Source organism: Apostichopus japonicus, chromosome 22, assembly GCF_037975245.1.
Source record: "Apostichopus japonicus isolate 1M-3 chromosome 22, ASM3797524v1, whole genome shotgun sequence".
Lineage (NCBI taxonomy): Eukaryota > Metazoa > Echinodermata > Holothuroidea > Aspidochirotida > Stichopodidae > Apostichopus > Apostichopus japonicus.
This window is the reverse complement of record NC_092582.1, coordinates 20,634,913-20,652,671: the sequence shown is the minus strand read 5'-3', so window position 1 is coordinate 20,652,671 and position 17,759 is coordinate 20,634,913. Positions and strand designations below refer to the sequence as shown.

At 36.0% G+C, this 17,759-nt stretch overlaps 1 protein-coding gene across 3 annotated transcripts; it reads left to right on the top strand.

Moving 5' to 3' along the window:
- Nucleotides 1-8: 8 nt before the first annotated feature.
- On the top strand, nucleotides 9-16,988 carry LOC139963498 (E3 ubiquitin-protein ligase TRIM45-like). 3 transcript variants are annotated; one of them, XM_071964317.1, is made up of 6 exons: nucleotides 9-158; nucleotides 2,631-3,847; nucleotides 4,250-4,379; nucleotides 4,961-5,075; nucleotides 6,318-6,444; nucleotides 7,051-16,987. In XM_071964317.1, the coding sequence occupies exons 2-6, from the start codon at nucleotides 2,656-2,658 to the stop codon at nucleotides 7,560-7,562; spliced, it is 2,076 nt and encodes a 691-aa protein (XP_071820418.1). In that variant the 5' UTR covers nucleotides 9-158; nucleotides 2,631-2,655; the 3' UTR covers nucleotides 7,563-16,987. The 3 variants fall into 3 exon arrangements, with proteins under 3 accessions (XP_071820418.1, XP_071820419.1, XP_071820420.1); XM_071964318.1 differs by having other exon boundaries at nucleotides 32-167; nucleotides 7,051-16,988; XM_071964319.1 differs by lacking the exon at nucleotides 9-158 and adding an exon at nucleotides 174-452 and having other exon boundaries at nucleotides 7,051-16,988.
- Nucleotides 16,989-17,759: the final 771 nt, after the last annotated feature.

Genomic DNA, 17,759 nt, shown 5'->3' with positions numbered 1-17,759 from the left:
ATTACTGGACTGCACATGAACTACCGGAAGTGACTGCAAGGCAACAGAAAGCCAAAAGGTTCTTGGAAGGACCCGGAAAGTGACCAGATTTGGCAAAATTGCTACAACGATACCCCTCTCAGACTCATCGCCTGGAGTAGATGTCACTCGGCCGGTTGGTAAGGATGGTAATTTGTTGTTCTTGTTCTGGGCTACGGATTTCAGGCCCAAATTTACTAATAAAACTTTTAGTTTTAGTGTGACAATACAGTGTAGTGTTAGTCGTACAGCATCATATATTACTACTTCGCCGAAATTATGTATACAGTAAAGGGCCTACACACAAAAGTCAAAAATGTTGCAACGGGCAGGGCTAAGTTACTATTATCAAACACAGGCGAGGCTAAGTTCGCTCCCCGAATTTAACAAATATGGATTTTGTATTGCACAGTAAGGAAACTTCACTATGTAAGGTAATTTCCCTTGTTCATGGCTTTTTGACGAATAATAATGTAGATCGTTTCTGAAACTATAGTATTAGTATAGTAAAGGCTTCATAATTGACGCACCCCCGTAATTGACGCACCTTCAATTATTACTAGCAAAGATACAGCAGGCCACCTAAACTTTTGCAGTCAAGCAGAATTACATATTTTATGAGTTGGATTCAACTTCAGCTATTTGCTGAACAAATTGTTGTATTGTTTAAGCTTTTAACACCCACCCCCCAGTTTTGCAAGTTTTTTGGACATTTGGAAATCTTACTCCTACAAATAACCTAAATTACCTCAATATAATACCACTTCTCTCTGGGACCTGAGCTTAGAGGTTCAGAGCATAGCAAACAGCATCCAAAGTCAATAGATGTATACTTATAGTACAAAAGTTAGTAGCTTATTGACGACAGTGTCAATTTTGGGGAATGACAGACGTCAATAAGCTACTAACTTTTGTACTATAAGTATACATCTATTGACTTTGGATGCTGTTTGCTATATGCTCTGAGCCTCTAAGCTCAGACAGGTCAGGTCCCAGAGAGTAGTGGTATCATGTTGAGGTAATGTTTGATATTTCTAGGGAGTAAGATTCCACATGCCAAAACTATGTGCAAAACTGGGGGAGGGTGTTAAAAAAAACTTAACACAATTTGATCAGCACATACCTGAAATGGATTAATACTCATCAAATATGTAACTCTGCTTTGATGTATATATGTAGTGTAGGGTGCCTGCTGTATATTTGCTAGTGATACCTGTATTTGAGGGTGTGTCAATTACGAAGGAGTGTCAATTATGAAGCCTTTACTATGTGTGTCAGTAGGAACGGAGGCCTTGTTAACAAGATCATACGTACAAGCAATGCACTTTTAGGCTTTTAAATTAATTTGTGATTGATTGTTAAGCTTATTGATAAGGATTTTTGAAATTTACTTTCACTAAATTACAGTACTAATGCTTGAACTGGACCAGAGTGGGTGGTCAAACACCTACAGTTACATCTGGGCCTTCTGGATTAATAGCCATGTACTCATCACTACCTGCCTGAGTGTCGTCTGGCCAATCAGAGTAAAAAGAAAGTCCAAACAATTTTTACTCTTGATGGTTAAACATGAAACACAGAAGCAGCATGATTTTAATGTTTGCATAGTACTCAGCTTCCCATGCTTTGGCTATTCACTTGATAACTGGCTAAATGATGGTACCACGACATCTGGTACTAAATGTATTTTAAAGGTAGGGATGCTCCTTGAACTCAGATAGGATGACGACACTAACTCTCAAGCCAGTCCAGAGATAGTATAGGCCTAAACATTTGAATAGTTGCTTCAAAAATACATTCTTTTGGCTTTACAATCTAGGCAACAAGTATTAATTCTAACACAAAATAGTGAACAATATTGTAATGTATGTGAACTATAAGAATAGTTAAAACCACATTAGTGTGAAATACCCTATGGAAGTTAATGATTTTTGTGAGGAAATGAGTTATTGGGCTGTATGCTAAACCAAAGGTACTTTAAGACACTAAGTTGGTTGTCGTACCTGGATCGTTAAAGGATAGTTTCCAGAAAATTGTTCTATGGCTCACTTGGGGAGAAGAGAACGAGTTAACATTATGCAGAAAAATGACGAAATGACAAGATATGATAAGTTGTCATGTCAACATTTAGCAGAAATTTTTTATTTGCTCACATTCATCGGAAGAAATGAATAAGTTATCATATTTCAGAATATTGTCCAATTGCTCTGATGGAATGAAGAGAACAATTTAACATTTTTCAGAAAAATGACAATTTGACGAGATATGATACAGTAAGTTGTCAATTAAACATTTTGCAGAAAATTGTTCACTTGCTCAGTTGGAATGAAGTGAACAATTTAACATTTATTTAAACATATATGTTTATAAGGAAAAAGTTTAGGGTTTCTTCTTTTTTCTGTCATTGAATATTTTTCTTTTCTGTGTAGAAAACTGCTATACACATCGTTACACTTGGATACAAACTTGACCAGTTTGCATAGCATTTTGCAGTGCAATACTGGATGAATTAATTCCCTGTTTACCTACATAGACTTAGATAATATAGCAGTTTGATAACAGTTGTTTCCTCTCTTATGTTTTAACTCTTTGAAGACTTAATTTCTTCACAGGTGTATTTCCTACTCCATATAAAGCATGTCTGATCTTTTACAACCCAATTCTGGTGGTGCAAAAGGGTCTGCTTCCATAGAGTCTGGTATGTCTGAACATCCTCTCCTACAGCTGACTTGCGGTATCTGTAAGAGTCGCTACACAGACCCTCGTCTTCTCCCCTGTCTTCACTCATTCTGTAATCTCTGCATCAAGACTTTGGACTCTTTTATCCTGCAAGGAAGTACTGCAAGAGAAAGCAATAGGAATGCTATCATTCTCTGCCCAACCTGTAATACAGAAAGTGCACAACCATCATCTGCCAATGGGGAGTTCCCTGTTGATTTTTTGCTTCAGAAGGCTCTGTTGTATGATTCTTTTGACTCTCACAATGATAACTTGACTTGTGAACTTTGTACTGATGATGCCAAGGCTGTGTCAAGGTGTATCGAGTGCATGGTAAATATTTGTGGCTTTTGTTGTCAAGCTCACAAACGCCAAAAGAAGACTGCAAACCACAATGTTGTGAGCTTCTTAGAGGCCCGCAGACGTAGTTACCAGCAACTGCAGTGTCCTGTTCACTGCCCTAAACATCAGCAAGAAGAGTTGAAGTTTTATTGTGAAACTTGCGATTACTCTGTTTGCAGGGATTGCTGTCTTGTAGAACACAGGGAGCATTTGGTTGAGTATGTTGATGATGTTGGTGCACATCATAAAAAGGTTTTGAACAGTCTCCTGTCACGGTTGGAACCTCATATTGCCACTGTGAAGGAAGGTATTGATGCTTCTGATAAATTAGAGGTATCAATAGCAGAAAGAGCGACTTCCATCGAAGTTGACATCCATCAATACTTCGAGGATTACATCAAGGCGCTTCATAAGCATAAACGCACCTTACTTCAGAATGTTACTCAGATTAGTGCCTCAAGAACCAAAGCTGTCCAGTCTCAAAAATTACAATTTCAACAGATTCTTGGAGATCTACAGCATACTTATGAGATCACTTCAACCGCCCTACAAGATGGCAACAATACTGAAATACTATCAATCAAACCAACCCTGTCTCAACGCCTTTGTGACTTACTCAGAATCTCGTATCAAAGTCCCCCATTTCTACAGCAGGCATCGATCCAGTTCAAGGCAAAGTCTCTATCTGAAAGTAATAATCCTTTTCACATCAGAGGAGTCATTAGTACCTGCATGGCAGATGCAGGCAAAAGTTATGCAGATGGAGAAGGTAGGATAAGATCGATTGTTGTAAAGTAATTCTGCAAGAATATATTTCAATCTGTTTAAAATTACATAGTCTGTAACTCTGTATCGCATCTCGTGTCTATCTGCACTTGATGTAGGTATAATAATTCAAATGTGCTGTTTATTGAATCTTTACCTACTTAAGAATACTTGTTTGTCAAAGTATTGAACCTTGCTGATGTGAGGAAGCAGCACTGCAGTATCTTAGATGGCCATTATTTTTTATTTTAACTGATGTATTTACACTTGTAAGTGAAAATTGCAAAAGATAATTGTATGTCCCTTTTTGTTACAACATTTTTGTCTTACTTAAATATCTTATTTTGTGTGCAAAAGTCTCATGTGTCTCATGTCAAATATGAACATGCTTGTTTCTGTTGGATAGGGCTTCGACGAGCAAGAGTGGGAGAGGAAACCATTGTTTCTGTGACTGTGTTGGATGATGCTGGACATCTGCTTGGCGATGGAGGAGATGACATCCAGGCCGATATTTACTCTGTGGATGACATAAAGAAGTAAGTAAAGAACTCACATAGCGTTTCCACAGTCATGGGAAACCTGGCAAGAGTCATAAATGAAAAATAAATGAAAATTACTTTTCAGGCCTGGAAAAATCATGGAAATGCATTAACACATCAAAAGTAATTGATAATGGAACAGAATTTTTCAATAATTTCTGATAATTTTCCTAAGACAAAGGTACAGTAAATGGTCTATGAGGATAGTCATGAAATTTCATCTTTTGCATAAATTTCAAATTTGTCATGGAAAGCCTTGAAATGTTATTTTCAGCATAGTGTTGGAACTGTGAAGTTGAACCGTGAAGTATTCAAGCTGCATTGTGAATGGCACCAACTAGTTAGAGGAAAGGTTGGATACTTGAAACATAGATCTGCTGTTACTTTAGTCCAAAAAGGTTCACAATAATTTCTGAATTGGTTAAATTTTATTTAGGAGGAGTATTCATATACGGTATTTATACTGTAACCACATAAATCTCGTAGTGGGATATATATTGCATTTTTGAGTACACTTAACTTGGTATGTAAGTGTACTGTATGTTCAAAATCATCCTTGCATATTATCTATTCTACAGAAAGTTCCAGTGCTATGTACAAGATCGTGGTGATGGCACATACAAACTTTCTTACTGTCTGAAAGAACTTGGGTCTTACATCTTGAATGTCAGAGTATCAGGGCACCACATCAAGGTACAGTAATTAACATAAGATGACAGCATGTTTAAATTTCACTAGCAGTGTACAGTATGATGCAGTGTATTGAACTGACACCCCTCCCCCTCCATTTTTGTTTAAATTTCACTAGCAGTGTACAGTATGATGCAGTGTATTGAACTGACACCCCTCCCCCTCCATTTTTGTTTAAATTTCACTAGCAGTGTACAGTATGATGCAGTGTATTGAACTGACACCCCTCCCCCTCCATTTTTGTTTTAATTTCACTAGCAGTGTACAGTATGATGCAGTGTATTGAACTGACACCCCTCCCCCTCCATTTTTGTTTAAATTTCACTAGCAGTGTACAGTATGATGCAGTGTACTGAACTTACACCCCCTCCTTTTTTCCTAGCTTATTTTATAGACTAGCTTTTGATTGTAAGGGAATTTCATCACTTTGCCCTCTTCAATTTGTTGTGTAATGATCTCTTTCAAAATAAAATTGTAAGTTTGCCTAGTTGTAAAAGGATGGTCCAGGGGAAACTTTTACTTTCGACGGATAAAAGAGGAACATATTCCACGTATCTTGGTGAAAATGTAATTCCTGCAAAGCATTTGAGATATTGATAAGAAAACTTGTTACAATGTACCATAAGTGGACTGAAAGGAAATATGTGTCTTATCATTTTTCACTTGACTGATTTGGCCATGGATTGGATAGAGGTCCAAATAAACCTTAGGGAATGTGGAGTTTACAATATATCAATGGCTGTAGTGTGTTAATTTTGAAGAAGGAGACAACAAAACCGACAGTGTGTTATATGATGCCACACATGTTTTCCTCATGTTCACTTGTAACACTACAAATGTCTCAGTTTTGTTTATCATATCAAAAGTACTATGTAGGAATTGCATGCAAAATGTGTCAACTTCAAATGTTGTTGTGTTGAAAACAGTATATTGGAATTAAATGCAAATTTCAGCAGGATGCTTACAATATTTTTCAGAATTTTCACCTGGACTTTCTTTATACATACAGTTTGGTTTATATTCAAAACTGTTCTTTTGGTATTGTAACATTTGAACATTCAGTAAGATGTCAAAGAACTTGATGGTATGATCATATACAAAGCTGTTTCCAGATATTTGGAAACTTTTTATGAGTGAAGTATAAGTGAAAAGCACACACCACTTGCTTGACACTGTTAAATACTACAATTCAGGATGGGTTTCCTTTGATATATTCTCATTGATTATTATGTGCTCGTTTGACAGGACAGTCCATTTAGTCTCAGTGTTCGAACTCCTTGGAAAAGCCACACAGGAATGTGGCATTGCTGCACATTCTGCTCCAGTGAAGGGAATAAAGACGTAACCTGTGCATGTGGAGGCACAATGCCAGGTATGTGAACTTCATCACTTGATGAAACAAGTTGAATGATCCAGTAGGATGTGGCAAATTTTACATACCTAAGGTGCCACATAGCTTATAAATGGGCCTTCACAAAAAATATGAAACTACTTGCCATTTGGGAACATGACCTTAAGTTTTACTTTCCAAAAAGTGAGATTCACTCCCCAAAAACAATGATTTTTTTAGTCTTTGTACTTGTAGTAGTATTTGTACTAGAGAATTGACTAAACAAGTAAACAACCATGAATAGCTGGCTAATAAATGTAGTGAACTAGCTAATAATAACCAAAGAGAACCGATAGATCATCAAAGGGAACTTATTAATAACCATGGAAAAGTGGCTAATAACAATAATATAAAATGATTTATAGCCATAGAGAAGTAGATAACAGCCATAGATAACAATAGAGAACTGACTGATAGCCAAAGAGAACTGATTAATAATCATATATATATAGGGCTGATTTAAGACCCCCAAGCAATGGCTAATAACCAGAGACATCTGGCTAAGAATCATGTTCAACTGTTCTAAAACAACCATAGAAAAATGGCTTATAGCCACAGAGAACTGTTTTGCATTGTTCTGATTGCTAGGTGGATTCAGAGGTTGCGGACACAATCATATCGGTCATCCTGGATCATGGCATTGGTCATGCTGTGCTTCTCTTGACCAGGACTCGGTCTGTAGCAGTAAAGAGCCAATTATTCGATCTGCGAGCCAAGATAACATCGTTTCCATGAAAGGAAGGTTGCAACGGAGAGCTACACTGGCCCACGCTGATAGAATCAGGATGCTACAACAGCATCAACAAGGCATGGTAGGCTCAGTAAGAAGTGATAAACCATTGAGGGTAAGAGACCACAGTCCAAGGAGACTCAGGGATCCCAGTCCAATGAGGGCTAGGGACCCAAGTCCAATGAGGGTAAGGGACCCAAGTCCAACGAGGTTTAGGGACCCAAGTCCAATGAGGTTTAGGGACCCAAGTCCAATGAGGAGTGATACAGTTGATAGGTACCAGTATAATCAGAGTCAGTATGCTCACAGTGCGACTGGATCCCCCAGTCTAAATATTGATGCCAGGTCATGGAAGAACGTGTCCTTCTGAAAAAATGTACAGCATTCTGGTCATGTCTGTAACCTAAGATGATTGATTTAAAGCACTGACTTAAATTTTGATTTAAGGCACCTATTTTGGAAAGCTCATTGACTTAAAGCCTCATTATGCAATCAATCATGATGGTCTTACGAATCTTTTTTTTTTTTTGGTACTATTCTGTAGTAACTAATCATACAATCAAAACGAGGTTCTTTCCTGCAAAAAAATGTTTAGCCTACTCTTGAAGATCGAGCCAATGAAAAATGAAAAAAAAAACATCCCTGTTACTGTACTAAAACATTAAACCAACACTTTGCCTTCATTAGCAAAGCTTTTGCAATCTTTACCCCTTTTGCTGCCATGCCATTAGACTGAGGATGGTATGGACTAGACATATTATGATGAAATTGATAAAGTTTCGAAAAACTGTCAAATTGCCAACTTTTTGAAATGGGGTCCATTATCTTTGATAAGGATATCTGGAATACCATGGCGTGCAAATTGTGATTTACAATGTACTATAACAGTTTCACTCTCAGTATTAAGTAAATGTGAAATTTCAAAGTAACCAGAGAATAATCAATTAATTTAAAATCAAATAGTTATTTCTATTCCACTCAAAGATATCAGCACCCAGTTTCTGCCAAGGTCTTTGAGGAATCTCATCAGATTGTAGAGGTTCAAACGGTGTTACAGACGGAACACTTTGAAATTAAATCTTCAATTTCAGCACTCATTTTAGGCCAAAACATTATGTCCCTTGCTCTTCGTTTACATTTTTTCAACACCAAGGTGAGCATTGTGGACTTGACTTAAAATACTGGATCTTAGTTTATTCTGAATAATTAACTTGTCCCCTCTAAACAATAGACCATCACTTACAGTGATTTCATGTTTACAATTCCAGTATGGCTTTGCACCTATAGGGACATCTGTCCTTGAACTAGGCCATCCTTGTCTGGTAAGCTCAGTCAGCTCTCCCAAGGCTTCATTTCCACTTGTAGCATGCAAAATTTCACTCATTTTGGTTTTAGAAATTGGTAGCATTTCAAGTCGAGCCACCTCAAATTCCTATTCACCTAAATTGTCTGCTTCTTGATTTAAACTTGCTCTAGACAATGTGTCAGCAATAAATAACTCTGCCCCTGGTCGGTATTGTACACTCAGGGGGTATTTCTGTACTTTCATTAACATTTGCTGAAGTCAATGTGGAGTTTGATACAAGGGTTTCTTAAAATTGGTTCTAATGGTTTTTGATCCGTTTTCAACATGAATTGATTTCTGACCATACAGGTACTCATGGAACCGCTCAGAACCATATACGATGGCCAGCATTTCTTTTTCGATTTGAGCGTAATTTTGCTGACTCTTAGTCAATGATTTAGAAGCATACGCTACTGGGGAACCTTCTTGTAGAATAACTGCTCCGACACCGAGGCTACTGGAATCTACAGATAAGGTTACTTCTTTGGTGATATCAAACAATTTTAGAACGGGCCTGCGTAATCTTTCCTTTAAGCCTTTGAAAACTCTTTTGTTGAGCATCTCCCCATTCCCAGTGTACACCTTTCTCAAGTAGTGCCCTTAAGGGTGCGCTCTCTGTAGACACATTTGGGATAAATTTTGGTAAATCATAAAACATTTGTAACCCTTTCTTATCTTCTGGGGACTTCATTTCTGTGACAGCTCTGACCTTCTCTGGGTCAACCTTGAGCCCACTCTCACTTTACACATGACCTAGATAGGTAATTTCAGATTTTCTTATCTGACATTGACTTTTCTTCAGTTTGACTTTTCTAAGTCTGCATCTGTCCAAAACATAACGTAACCGCTGGTCATGCTCTGCTACCGTCTCTCCCCAGATTAGAATGTCGTCTGCTACGATTTCAACTCCTTCAATACTTTCATACACCTGGCTCATAACATCTTGGAAAACGTCTGGAGCTGAACAAATTCCAAACGGCAGCCTATTAAATTTAAATCGTCCAAATGGAGTATTAAATGTGCATAACTTAGAACTTTCTTTGTCAAGTTTGATCTGCCAGAAACCTGAGCTTGCATCCAAAACTGAAAATACTTTCGCTTTTGACATTCCAGATACCACCTCTTCAGTAGTGCACATAGGGAAATGTTCCCTGCTGATCACTTTCTTCAAGTCTTTGGGGTCGATGCAAATGCGGGTTTTGTTTGGTTTTTATAACGGTCACCATACTATTCACCCACTGTGTTGGCTCATGCACTCGCTCAATTACATTAAGCTTTTCCATTCTCTCAGGTTCCTTTCGAACTCTGTCCCGGAGAGCTACGGGCAATTTCGGGTTGGGTGGATGACTGGTGGAACATTAGGATCTACTGTTATATGATGCGTCACATCTGTGATTTCGTCTAATCCTGCATCCTTGTAACATCCTTGTATTCATCTAGAATGTTTAACTTATTTTGTTCTTCCTTTGTGGCCCTAACAAACATTGTGGTGAACCATCTACTTCTGGGATATTTAGCACATGGTAGCGGTCCTTATAATCACAAAGAACGTTAATAGCTCCATAGCCCACAAGTTTTGTTCTGCTTTAAGTCAGAGGTTGTTTTGTGACATGTTGGTATGTGGCATAATTTATGACATTGCACTCCGCTCCAGTGTCAGTTGTGAATATCACTGGCTTATCTTCAAGCTTGAGTGTCACTTCCCATTTGTCTTTGCATGTGATGAAATCGTTCTTTGTCATTACAATAACAAATTCATCAATTCATCGCTGTGAACGACTTCATTTGGTGCGTTGTAGCTTCACTTACACGACATGTCAACAGCTTTCTTTAATGTCAGGTCCTCTTCTCGGGGAATATGTCAACGGATCTGGTCATCACTGACCCCGCACACGATCTTGTCATGAATTAGTCCTGTTAGCTTTTCAACTTTTTCATTTGCTCAATCTCTGTGAATAGGCCCAACTGGATAAAGTAGATTGTCATGATTGTGTGATTATCTACTACTTAATAGTACCAAAAACATTTGTAGAGTTGAGGATTGATTAGTTTGTGTTTAAAATAGAATTCATCATTGGTCATTAAGTCTAATATGTTTACCAAGTCTTAGTAAAGTACATGATCACAGGTTGTGGTTTACACTAATATTACACTATTAGTTTCATATCTTTGAGAAAGTATATGTATAGTCTATATAAAGTATATTTTTGGCTGAAGGTCAGAGGCAAAACAAAATAAATGTTGCATTCTACCAGATTTTATGTTGTTCACACAGGTTATTGATATTGGACCATTTTGTGACATTTAAACAAAAGTTAATTACTCAATGAATCAAACATGAATGTAATTTTTTAGTATAGTAGTGTTTCTTCAATGAAAGACAAAGTCATGTTCCTGGTGTTGTGAAAAGGAAAGAGAGAGAAAAAAGTAAATATGAATCCAAATGATATTTACTCTATAAATGATGTTGGTAATTTAGCCAAGTATTAGATGTTTGTGATGTTCATAGATCACAAGACATGTGAATTGTCAGTTTCATTAATGTTGAGTAATCATTTATTTAGCTTCTCTGTATTCTGTTCTAACAGAACACACCCTCTTACTACTTGGTGTCATCAGAGTTTCTCAATCATTCCTAAATCTGGAATAGTTCATTTGGGTAGCTAACATAGATGTTGATTATACAAAGTAATAGTTTGTGAAATGCTTTCCAATAGTTTTGTTTCTCAAGTAATACAATTAATGAGAAGGATGCTTTAAAAAAAAGTATGGCAATCTTTGATGTATTCAGAGATATTATATAGAGATATATATGCATACTTAGTATAGTACTCTGTGAATTGATTGAATGAGCAGATGTATTCCTGTAAATGTATGCACAATTACATAGTTTCATATGGGGGTGGGGTTGGAACTGGTAGTGAAGACTTTGTTCTTGTTGTTGTTGGTATTTTGTCTTTTTGTAAAAAAAATTGATAGTAAATTTCCCTTTGTTCTGAGTGCCTTTTCAGATCAGTTTATTCAAAGTTGGTTTATCTAAAGTTTAAAGAAATCATTGAAGTGACCAACGTAAGACCAAATATATTGCAGTACTTTATTGTAAAATGTATTCAAAATGCTGTTTATGTCAAATTAGGTTTCAGGTGTGTGATTACAATTTTCTATGAGAACTTTGGTATGCCTTGTATATCAAAACAAGATTTCAGGTTTGTGATTACAATAATCTGTGATTACTTTACAATCCATTACTGGAAAATGTATTCAAAAATATTGTTGGTATTTTGTCTTTTTGTAAAAAAAAAAATTGATAGTAAATTTCCCTTTGTTCCGAGTGTCTTTTCAGATCAATTTATTCAAAGTTGGTTTATCTAAAGTTTAAAGAAATCATTGAAATGACCAATGTAAGACCAAATACATTGCAGTACTTTATTGTTAAATGTATTCAAAATGCTGTTTATGTCAAATTAGGTTTCAGGTGTGTGATTACAATTTTCTATGAGAACTTTGGAATGCCTTGTATATCAAAACAAGATTTCAGGTTTGTGATTTCAATAATCTGTGATTACTTTACAGTCCATTACTGGAAAATGTTTTCTAAAATATTTTTGGTATTTTGTCTTTTTTTAAAAAAAATTGATAGTAAATTTCCCTTTGTTCTGAGTGTCTTTTCAGATCAATTTATTCAAAGTTGGTTTATCTAAAGTTTAAAGAAATCATTGAAATGACCAATGTAAGACCAAATACATTGCAGTACTTTATTGTTAAATGTATTCAAAATGCTGTTTATGTCAAATTAGGTTTCAGGTGTGTGATTACAACTTTCTATGAGAACTTTGGAATGCCTTGTATATCAAAACAAGATTTCAGGTTTGTGATTTCAATAATCTGTGATTACGTTACAGTCCATTACTGGAAAATGTTTTCTAAAATATTTTTGGTATTTTGTCTTTTTAAAAAAAAAATTGATAGTAAATTTCCCTTTGTTCCGAGTGTCTTTTCAGATCAATTTATTCAAAGTTGGTTTATCTAAAGTTTAAAGAAATCATTGAAATGACCAATGTAAGACCAAATACATTGCAGTACTTTATTGTTAAATGTATTCAAAATGCTGTTTATGTCAAATTAGGTTTCAGGTGTGTGATTACAATTTTCTATGAGAACTTTGGAATGCCTTGTATATCAAAACAAGATTTCAGGTTTGTGATTTCAATAATCTGTGATTACTTTACAGTCCATTACTGGAAAATGTTTTCTAAAATATTTTTGGTATTTTGTCTTTTTTTAAAAAAAATTGATAGTAAATTTCCCTTTGTTCTGAGTGTCTTTTCAGATCAATTTATTCAAAGTTGGTTTATCTAAAGTTTAAAGAAATCATTGAAATGACCAATGTAAGACCAAATACATTGCAGTACTTTATTGTTAAATGTATTCAAAATGCTGTTTATGTCAAATTAGGTTTCAGGTGTGTGATTACAACTTTCTATGAGAACTTTGGAATGCCTTGTATATCAAAACAAGATTTCAGGTTTGTGATTTCAATAATCTGTGATTACGTTACAGTCCATTACTGGAAAATGTTTTCTAAAATATTTTTGGTATTTTGTCTTTTTAAAAAAAAAATTGATAGTAAATTTCCCTTTGTTCTGAGTGCCTTTTCAGATCAATTTATTCAAAGTTGGTTTATCTAAAGTTTAAAGAAATCATTGAAATGACCAATGTAAGACCAAATACATTGCAGTACTTTATTGTTAAATGTATTCAAAATGCTGTTTATGTCAAATTAGGTTTCAGGTGTGTGATTACAACTTTCTATGAGAACTTTGGAATGCCTTGTATATCAAAACAAGATTTCAGGTTTGTGATTTCAATAATCTGTGATTACGTTACAGTCCATTACTGGAAAATGTTTTCTAAAATATTTTTGGTATTTTGTCTTTTTAAAAAAAAAATTGATAGTAAATTTCCCTTTGTTCTGAGTGCCTTTTCAGATCAATTTATTCAAAGTTGGTTTATCTAAAGTTTAAAGAAATCATTGAAATGACCAATGTAAGACCAAATACATTGCAGTACTTTATTGTTAAATGTATTCAAAATGCTGTTTATGTCAAATTAGGTTTCAGGTGTGTGATTACAATTTTCTATGAGAACTTTGGAATGCCTTGTATATCAAAACAAGATTTCAGGTTTGTGATTTCAATAATCTGTGATTACTTTACAGTCCATTACTGGAAAATGTATTCAAAAATGCTTTGTATGTCAAATTATGTGTTATTGGTTTATTATAGTGATTTTCTTAAGCACGCGATTTTCATGTAATAATTTTTATGTTAAAATATAACTTAACTTTGTTCTTGCTGTCCATTGAGATTTCATACCTTATATTTCAGCTTATTCTCCAAAAAGTAGCATAGATGCAATCTCTTACTTACTGTTCTTTATTACTTGAGACTTGCTACTTTTATATATATTTTTCAAAACAAACAAATAAATCTTCTGTAGTTTAGCTGGAGAAACAGGTGGTGGCGGTGGGGGGCTGTTTCATTCTGTAATTGTTGAATTAAGTTTTTATGTTCATATAGTCATCATAAGTGCAATGCATATTAATTTGCATTGCAGAGTCTCAATGTATAGATAAAAGGGAGAAAGGAATTAAATTCATGCAAGGTAAATTAGATTTACTACATTACAGTCTAAGATGTTGCCTTCAATTGACAAATATTACATACATGTGATGTAGTTTGATTTTATACAGTTTACTAACAATCTCTTTATCAATACAGATGCAGTTCATTTATAGGTTGGTTTGACTCACAGTACTGTTTGTATGACATATATTTGCTCCTGCTGTTTTCTTTGCTCAGTTTTGATGGGTGCAGGAGGGGTGGGGGGGGGGGGTCGGGTGAGATGGGTTAGGGTTGTGTGTAACTTGTATAGAACTGTTATAATGTGGAATCATACACAATTTGTGGAGTACTTTGTAGTCTACACAGTATTTATGATAATGTCTTATCTATGCAAAAAGTGTGCCAAATTCATTGTAATGGAGTTATCCTTGTTCTGCCAGTCCATTCTACATAATGTTAGGTTGTTTAACTTATTAGTGCTTTTGATTTGGACGTTTTCCATTAAGATCGTTTGATGTGGTATTCAGAACACTGTCAATAAGTGCTACAAGGTCAAATACTCTATGGGGATGTCAATGCATTTGGAAAAATGTTTGCATAGTGATTCAGATGTTATTAATTGATACCATCCTAGAGTTTTGCTTTGAATATTCATTATCAACTCTTCAGTTTTACAAAACCTCCACAATTCACATTTATCAGGTGACATCACTCCGTAGTGAATATAGTTGAACAAAAATATTTTCAGAGATTTGCCTTGTGTGCTCATGCTGTATGGCTTGATATTGATTTTGTTATAAAGAATTAATACCAGTTCTTAAAAGTAAAAATTTGTTATGATGAATTATATTGTTATAAAAAATAACTCATTTGTTATTGCAAAATATTAATTTGCTAATACTAATTATTAATACATTGTTTATGTCAAGCGATAAATTATGGATCCATAATAATTGAGGCAATATATTTATCAACTTTAGGCCTGTGAAGAGCAGTGCTGAAAATTTGTTCACTGGTGAATAAAAGAGGCTTGTTTGCAAGGGAAGAAAACATTGGACAATCCTTGCGACAAACATACATGTCCATAAATTCACATTTTGATTTGTTTTTAATAATTTGCCATTGCAAATTAATAATGTGTAGCAACAAATTAATAATATGTAATCACACGCTTATCATTTATATGTTGCAGTATGGAATAATAAGTTGTGATAACAAATCGGAAATTTTTATTGCAAATTACTTTTTTATTTGCACAGCCCTTTTAGGCTTCCGTAATTTTCCCTTTGCGCACGATAACTTCTATGGTATACATCATGGACAATAACGGAACTACGTAGTCGATATCATCGTGTGATCTGTAAAGCCGGATTTGCAAGTCATGTTCGTTAAAGTCCTGCTGCATGTCAAATGTTTGTCAACGGTATTAGTGACGGGTGGTTCGCTTTTGTGATTGAGCCTCGCTCGAATTAAGCTCTATAGCCGAACGTCAATCACCATAGTAACGGAATCCCAAATGTTTAAATATTGCCATCGCCATTCTTTGATTTAATATAATGGAACTTATGTAGAGATGAAAAGATTGAAACTGTCATCACTAATCATGCTGTGTCCACCAGGCGCGTATCCGGGGGGGCGTTGGGGGCGCGCGCCCCCCGGGTAAGAAAAAGAGGACAGAAAAAAAAGAGAAGAAAAAGGGGAAAAAAGAGGAGGAGGAGAGGAAGGAAGGGAAAAGAAAAAGAAGAAAGAGAGAAAAGGAGGGAGAAAAGAAAAACGCCAAGACACCGGGAAGAGAACGAGGAACAGTGACATCATTATAGCGCTGATCCCTATTGTATACACAGGGTAGCCAGTGACGGATCGAGGATTTTGGAAGGGGCGTGCACCTCACCCTACCCCTTACACCGACAACTCCATTTTTGACGTTTCCATTTTTCCTCTCTCACTAATGTATCTATATATATACTATATATGGTCTATCATAACGTGTGTGTGTGTATATGGACGCCTTAAAAAATTGTACAATTGTGCTATGAAACCAACTGTGGCTGGACTCGAACTCGACCGAGTCGTCGGGGAACATGACGCATTTCGGGAAGGGGGCGACCACCCCCCGCCCCTAGCATATTTTTTTTATGATAGCGCTAGTAATTTCAAAATAGAAAATGCTTAGATACAACTAACAAGGCCTGGGAAGTGTCATTTCCAGCGATCTGGGAGGAATTTTCGGCCAAAATTTTCTTGTACGCTTCGGCGCTACGCTTAGATAGTTTGCCTACAGACTTCGCCCTCCCTTGGCAAATTCCTCGCTATATACGCGCCTGTTCGAATTTGTAAAGCAAACAGCAGATATCAAATCATATCAATGAGCATGAAAATGGCGTTCCAGGATGAACAGCTTCAAGACTGTCTGTGTGTGTAGTCAAAGGCGAAGGAGCCCAATTTGATTTGGGGAGCTGTAACGACTTGCCCGAAAAATATAACCAACATTTTTCTCGCGCGTTCAACATGTTAATGTCAATATCATTTAAGCAAGCATCGGTTATTGCATCGCATGCCATCGTGTACCGTACGGTCCGTGAAAGTTGCGCAGTACACCGCGGGATGCCCATCTAAACAACGAAATGACTTATGTAGATGGAGAAAAAGCATGGAGGTCAAATTATGTAAAAACTCTCTTTTACATTAGTAATGGCTAATTAGTCGGCCAAGCTAAGAACTTTATTTTAATTACCAAGGAGATGATTTTTAATAAATTTCCTTTAGATGTAGCTATGTATTGCAATTATTTTTCTTTCAGTTTAGGTGCCCGAAAAATTCTCAGCATATTGCCCGAATTTTCAGAAAAAAATATTGGGGGGGGGGGGTTGCAGTCCCCCGCCTCCTACGTGTGTAGTGTTCGGTTTCGGAAATATCTGGTATTTGTTTCATTTCCTTCAACCAAGTTTTATAATAGCCGTTATAAGAGGTTTTAATATTTGTACACCAATAAAGGAACTGTGTCTGAATTTTCGAAAATTTCCTGACCAACATTCTTCATCATATTTCCCTCTACTCGTGCAATTTAGGCCGGTCTGTTAGGGGTTCAAGGAGTTTTTTCTATATTGGTTGTCCATAGATGATTTTTTTTGCAACATTATCAGTGGGTATGTTTTGAAGTGAGTTTATTCACGAGAAATGTGAATTTTCAAATTCTGAACAAATAATGGGCTTAAAACCTTCAAAAGTGGGGCTGTCGGGTATTGTGGGCCGCGACGTAGAAACACCTACAAAAGCAATGATCCACAGGACATGCGATGAGGTCGAACATGATGTGTGACTGGTGACAATCTTCAAAAAGGTTATGGATGGAAAAAAAACTATTGGGAAATACTTGGTTCTCAGCCTCTCAGGCAAAAAGTGTACATCTGGTTGGTCATTTTCAAGCCCGAAAAGTGCCATTTCCGGTGATCTGGGGGGCTATCAAAACCAGAAATTTTCTTGTACGCTGGGCGCCAACTGATGGTAGCGCTCCGCTTAGATAGTAATAAACAAAATATCACGAAGCGCGCGAACAATATATATGTCGATTTAAATCGATGATATGTAGAATTAAGCT

Coding starts and splice junctions, on each gene's coding strand:
- LOC139963498 (XM_071964318.1), top strand. CDS start 2,656: ATGTCTGATCTTTTACAACCCAATTCTGGTGGTGCAAAAGGGTCTGCT. Junction 4,380..4,960: donor TCTGTGGATGACATAAAGAA/GTAAGTAAAGAA, acceptor TCTATTCTACAG/AAAGTTCCAGTGCTATGTAC. Junction 6,445..7,050: donor ATGTGGAGGCACAATGCCAG/GTATGTGAACTT, acceptor TCTGATTGCTAG/GTGGATTCAGAGGTTGCGGA.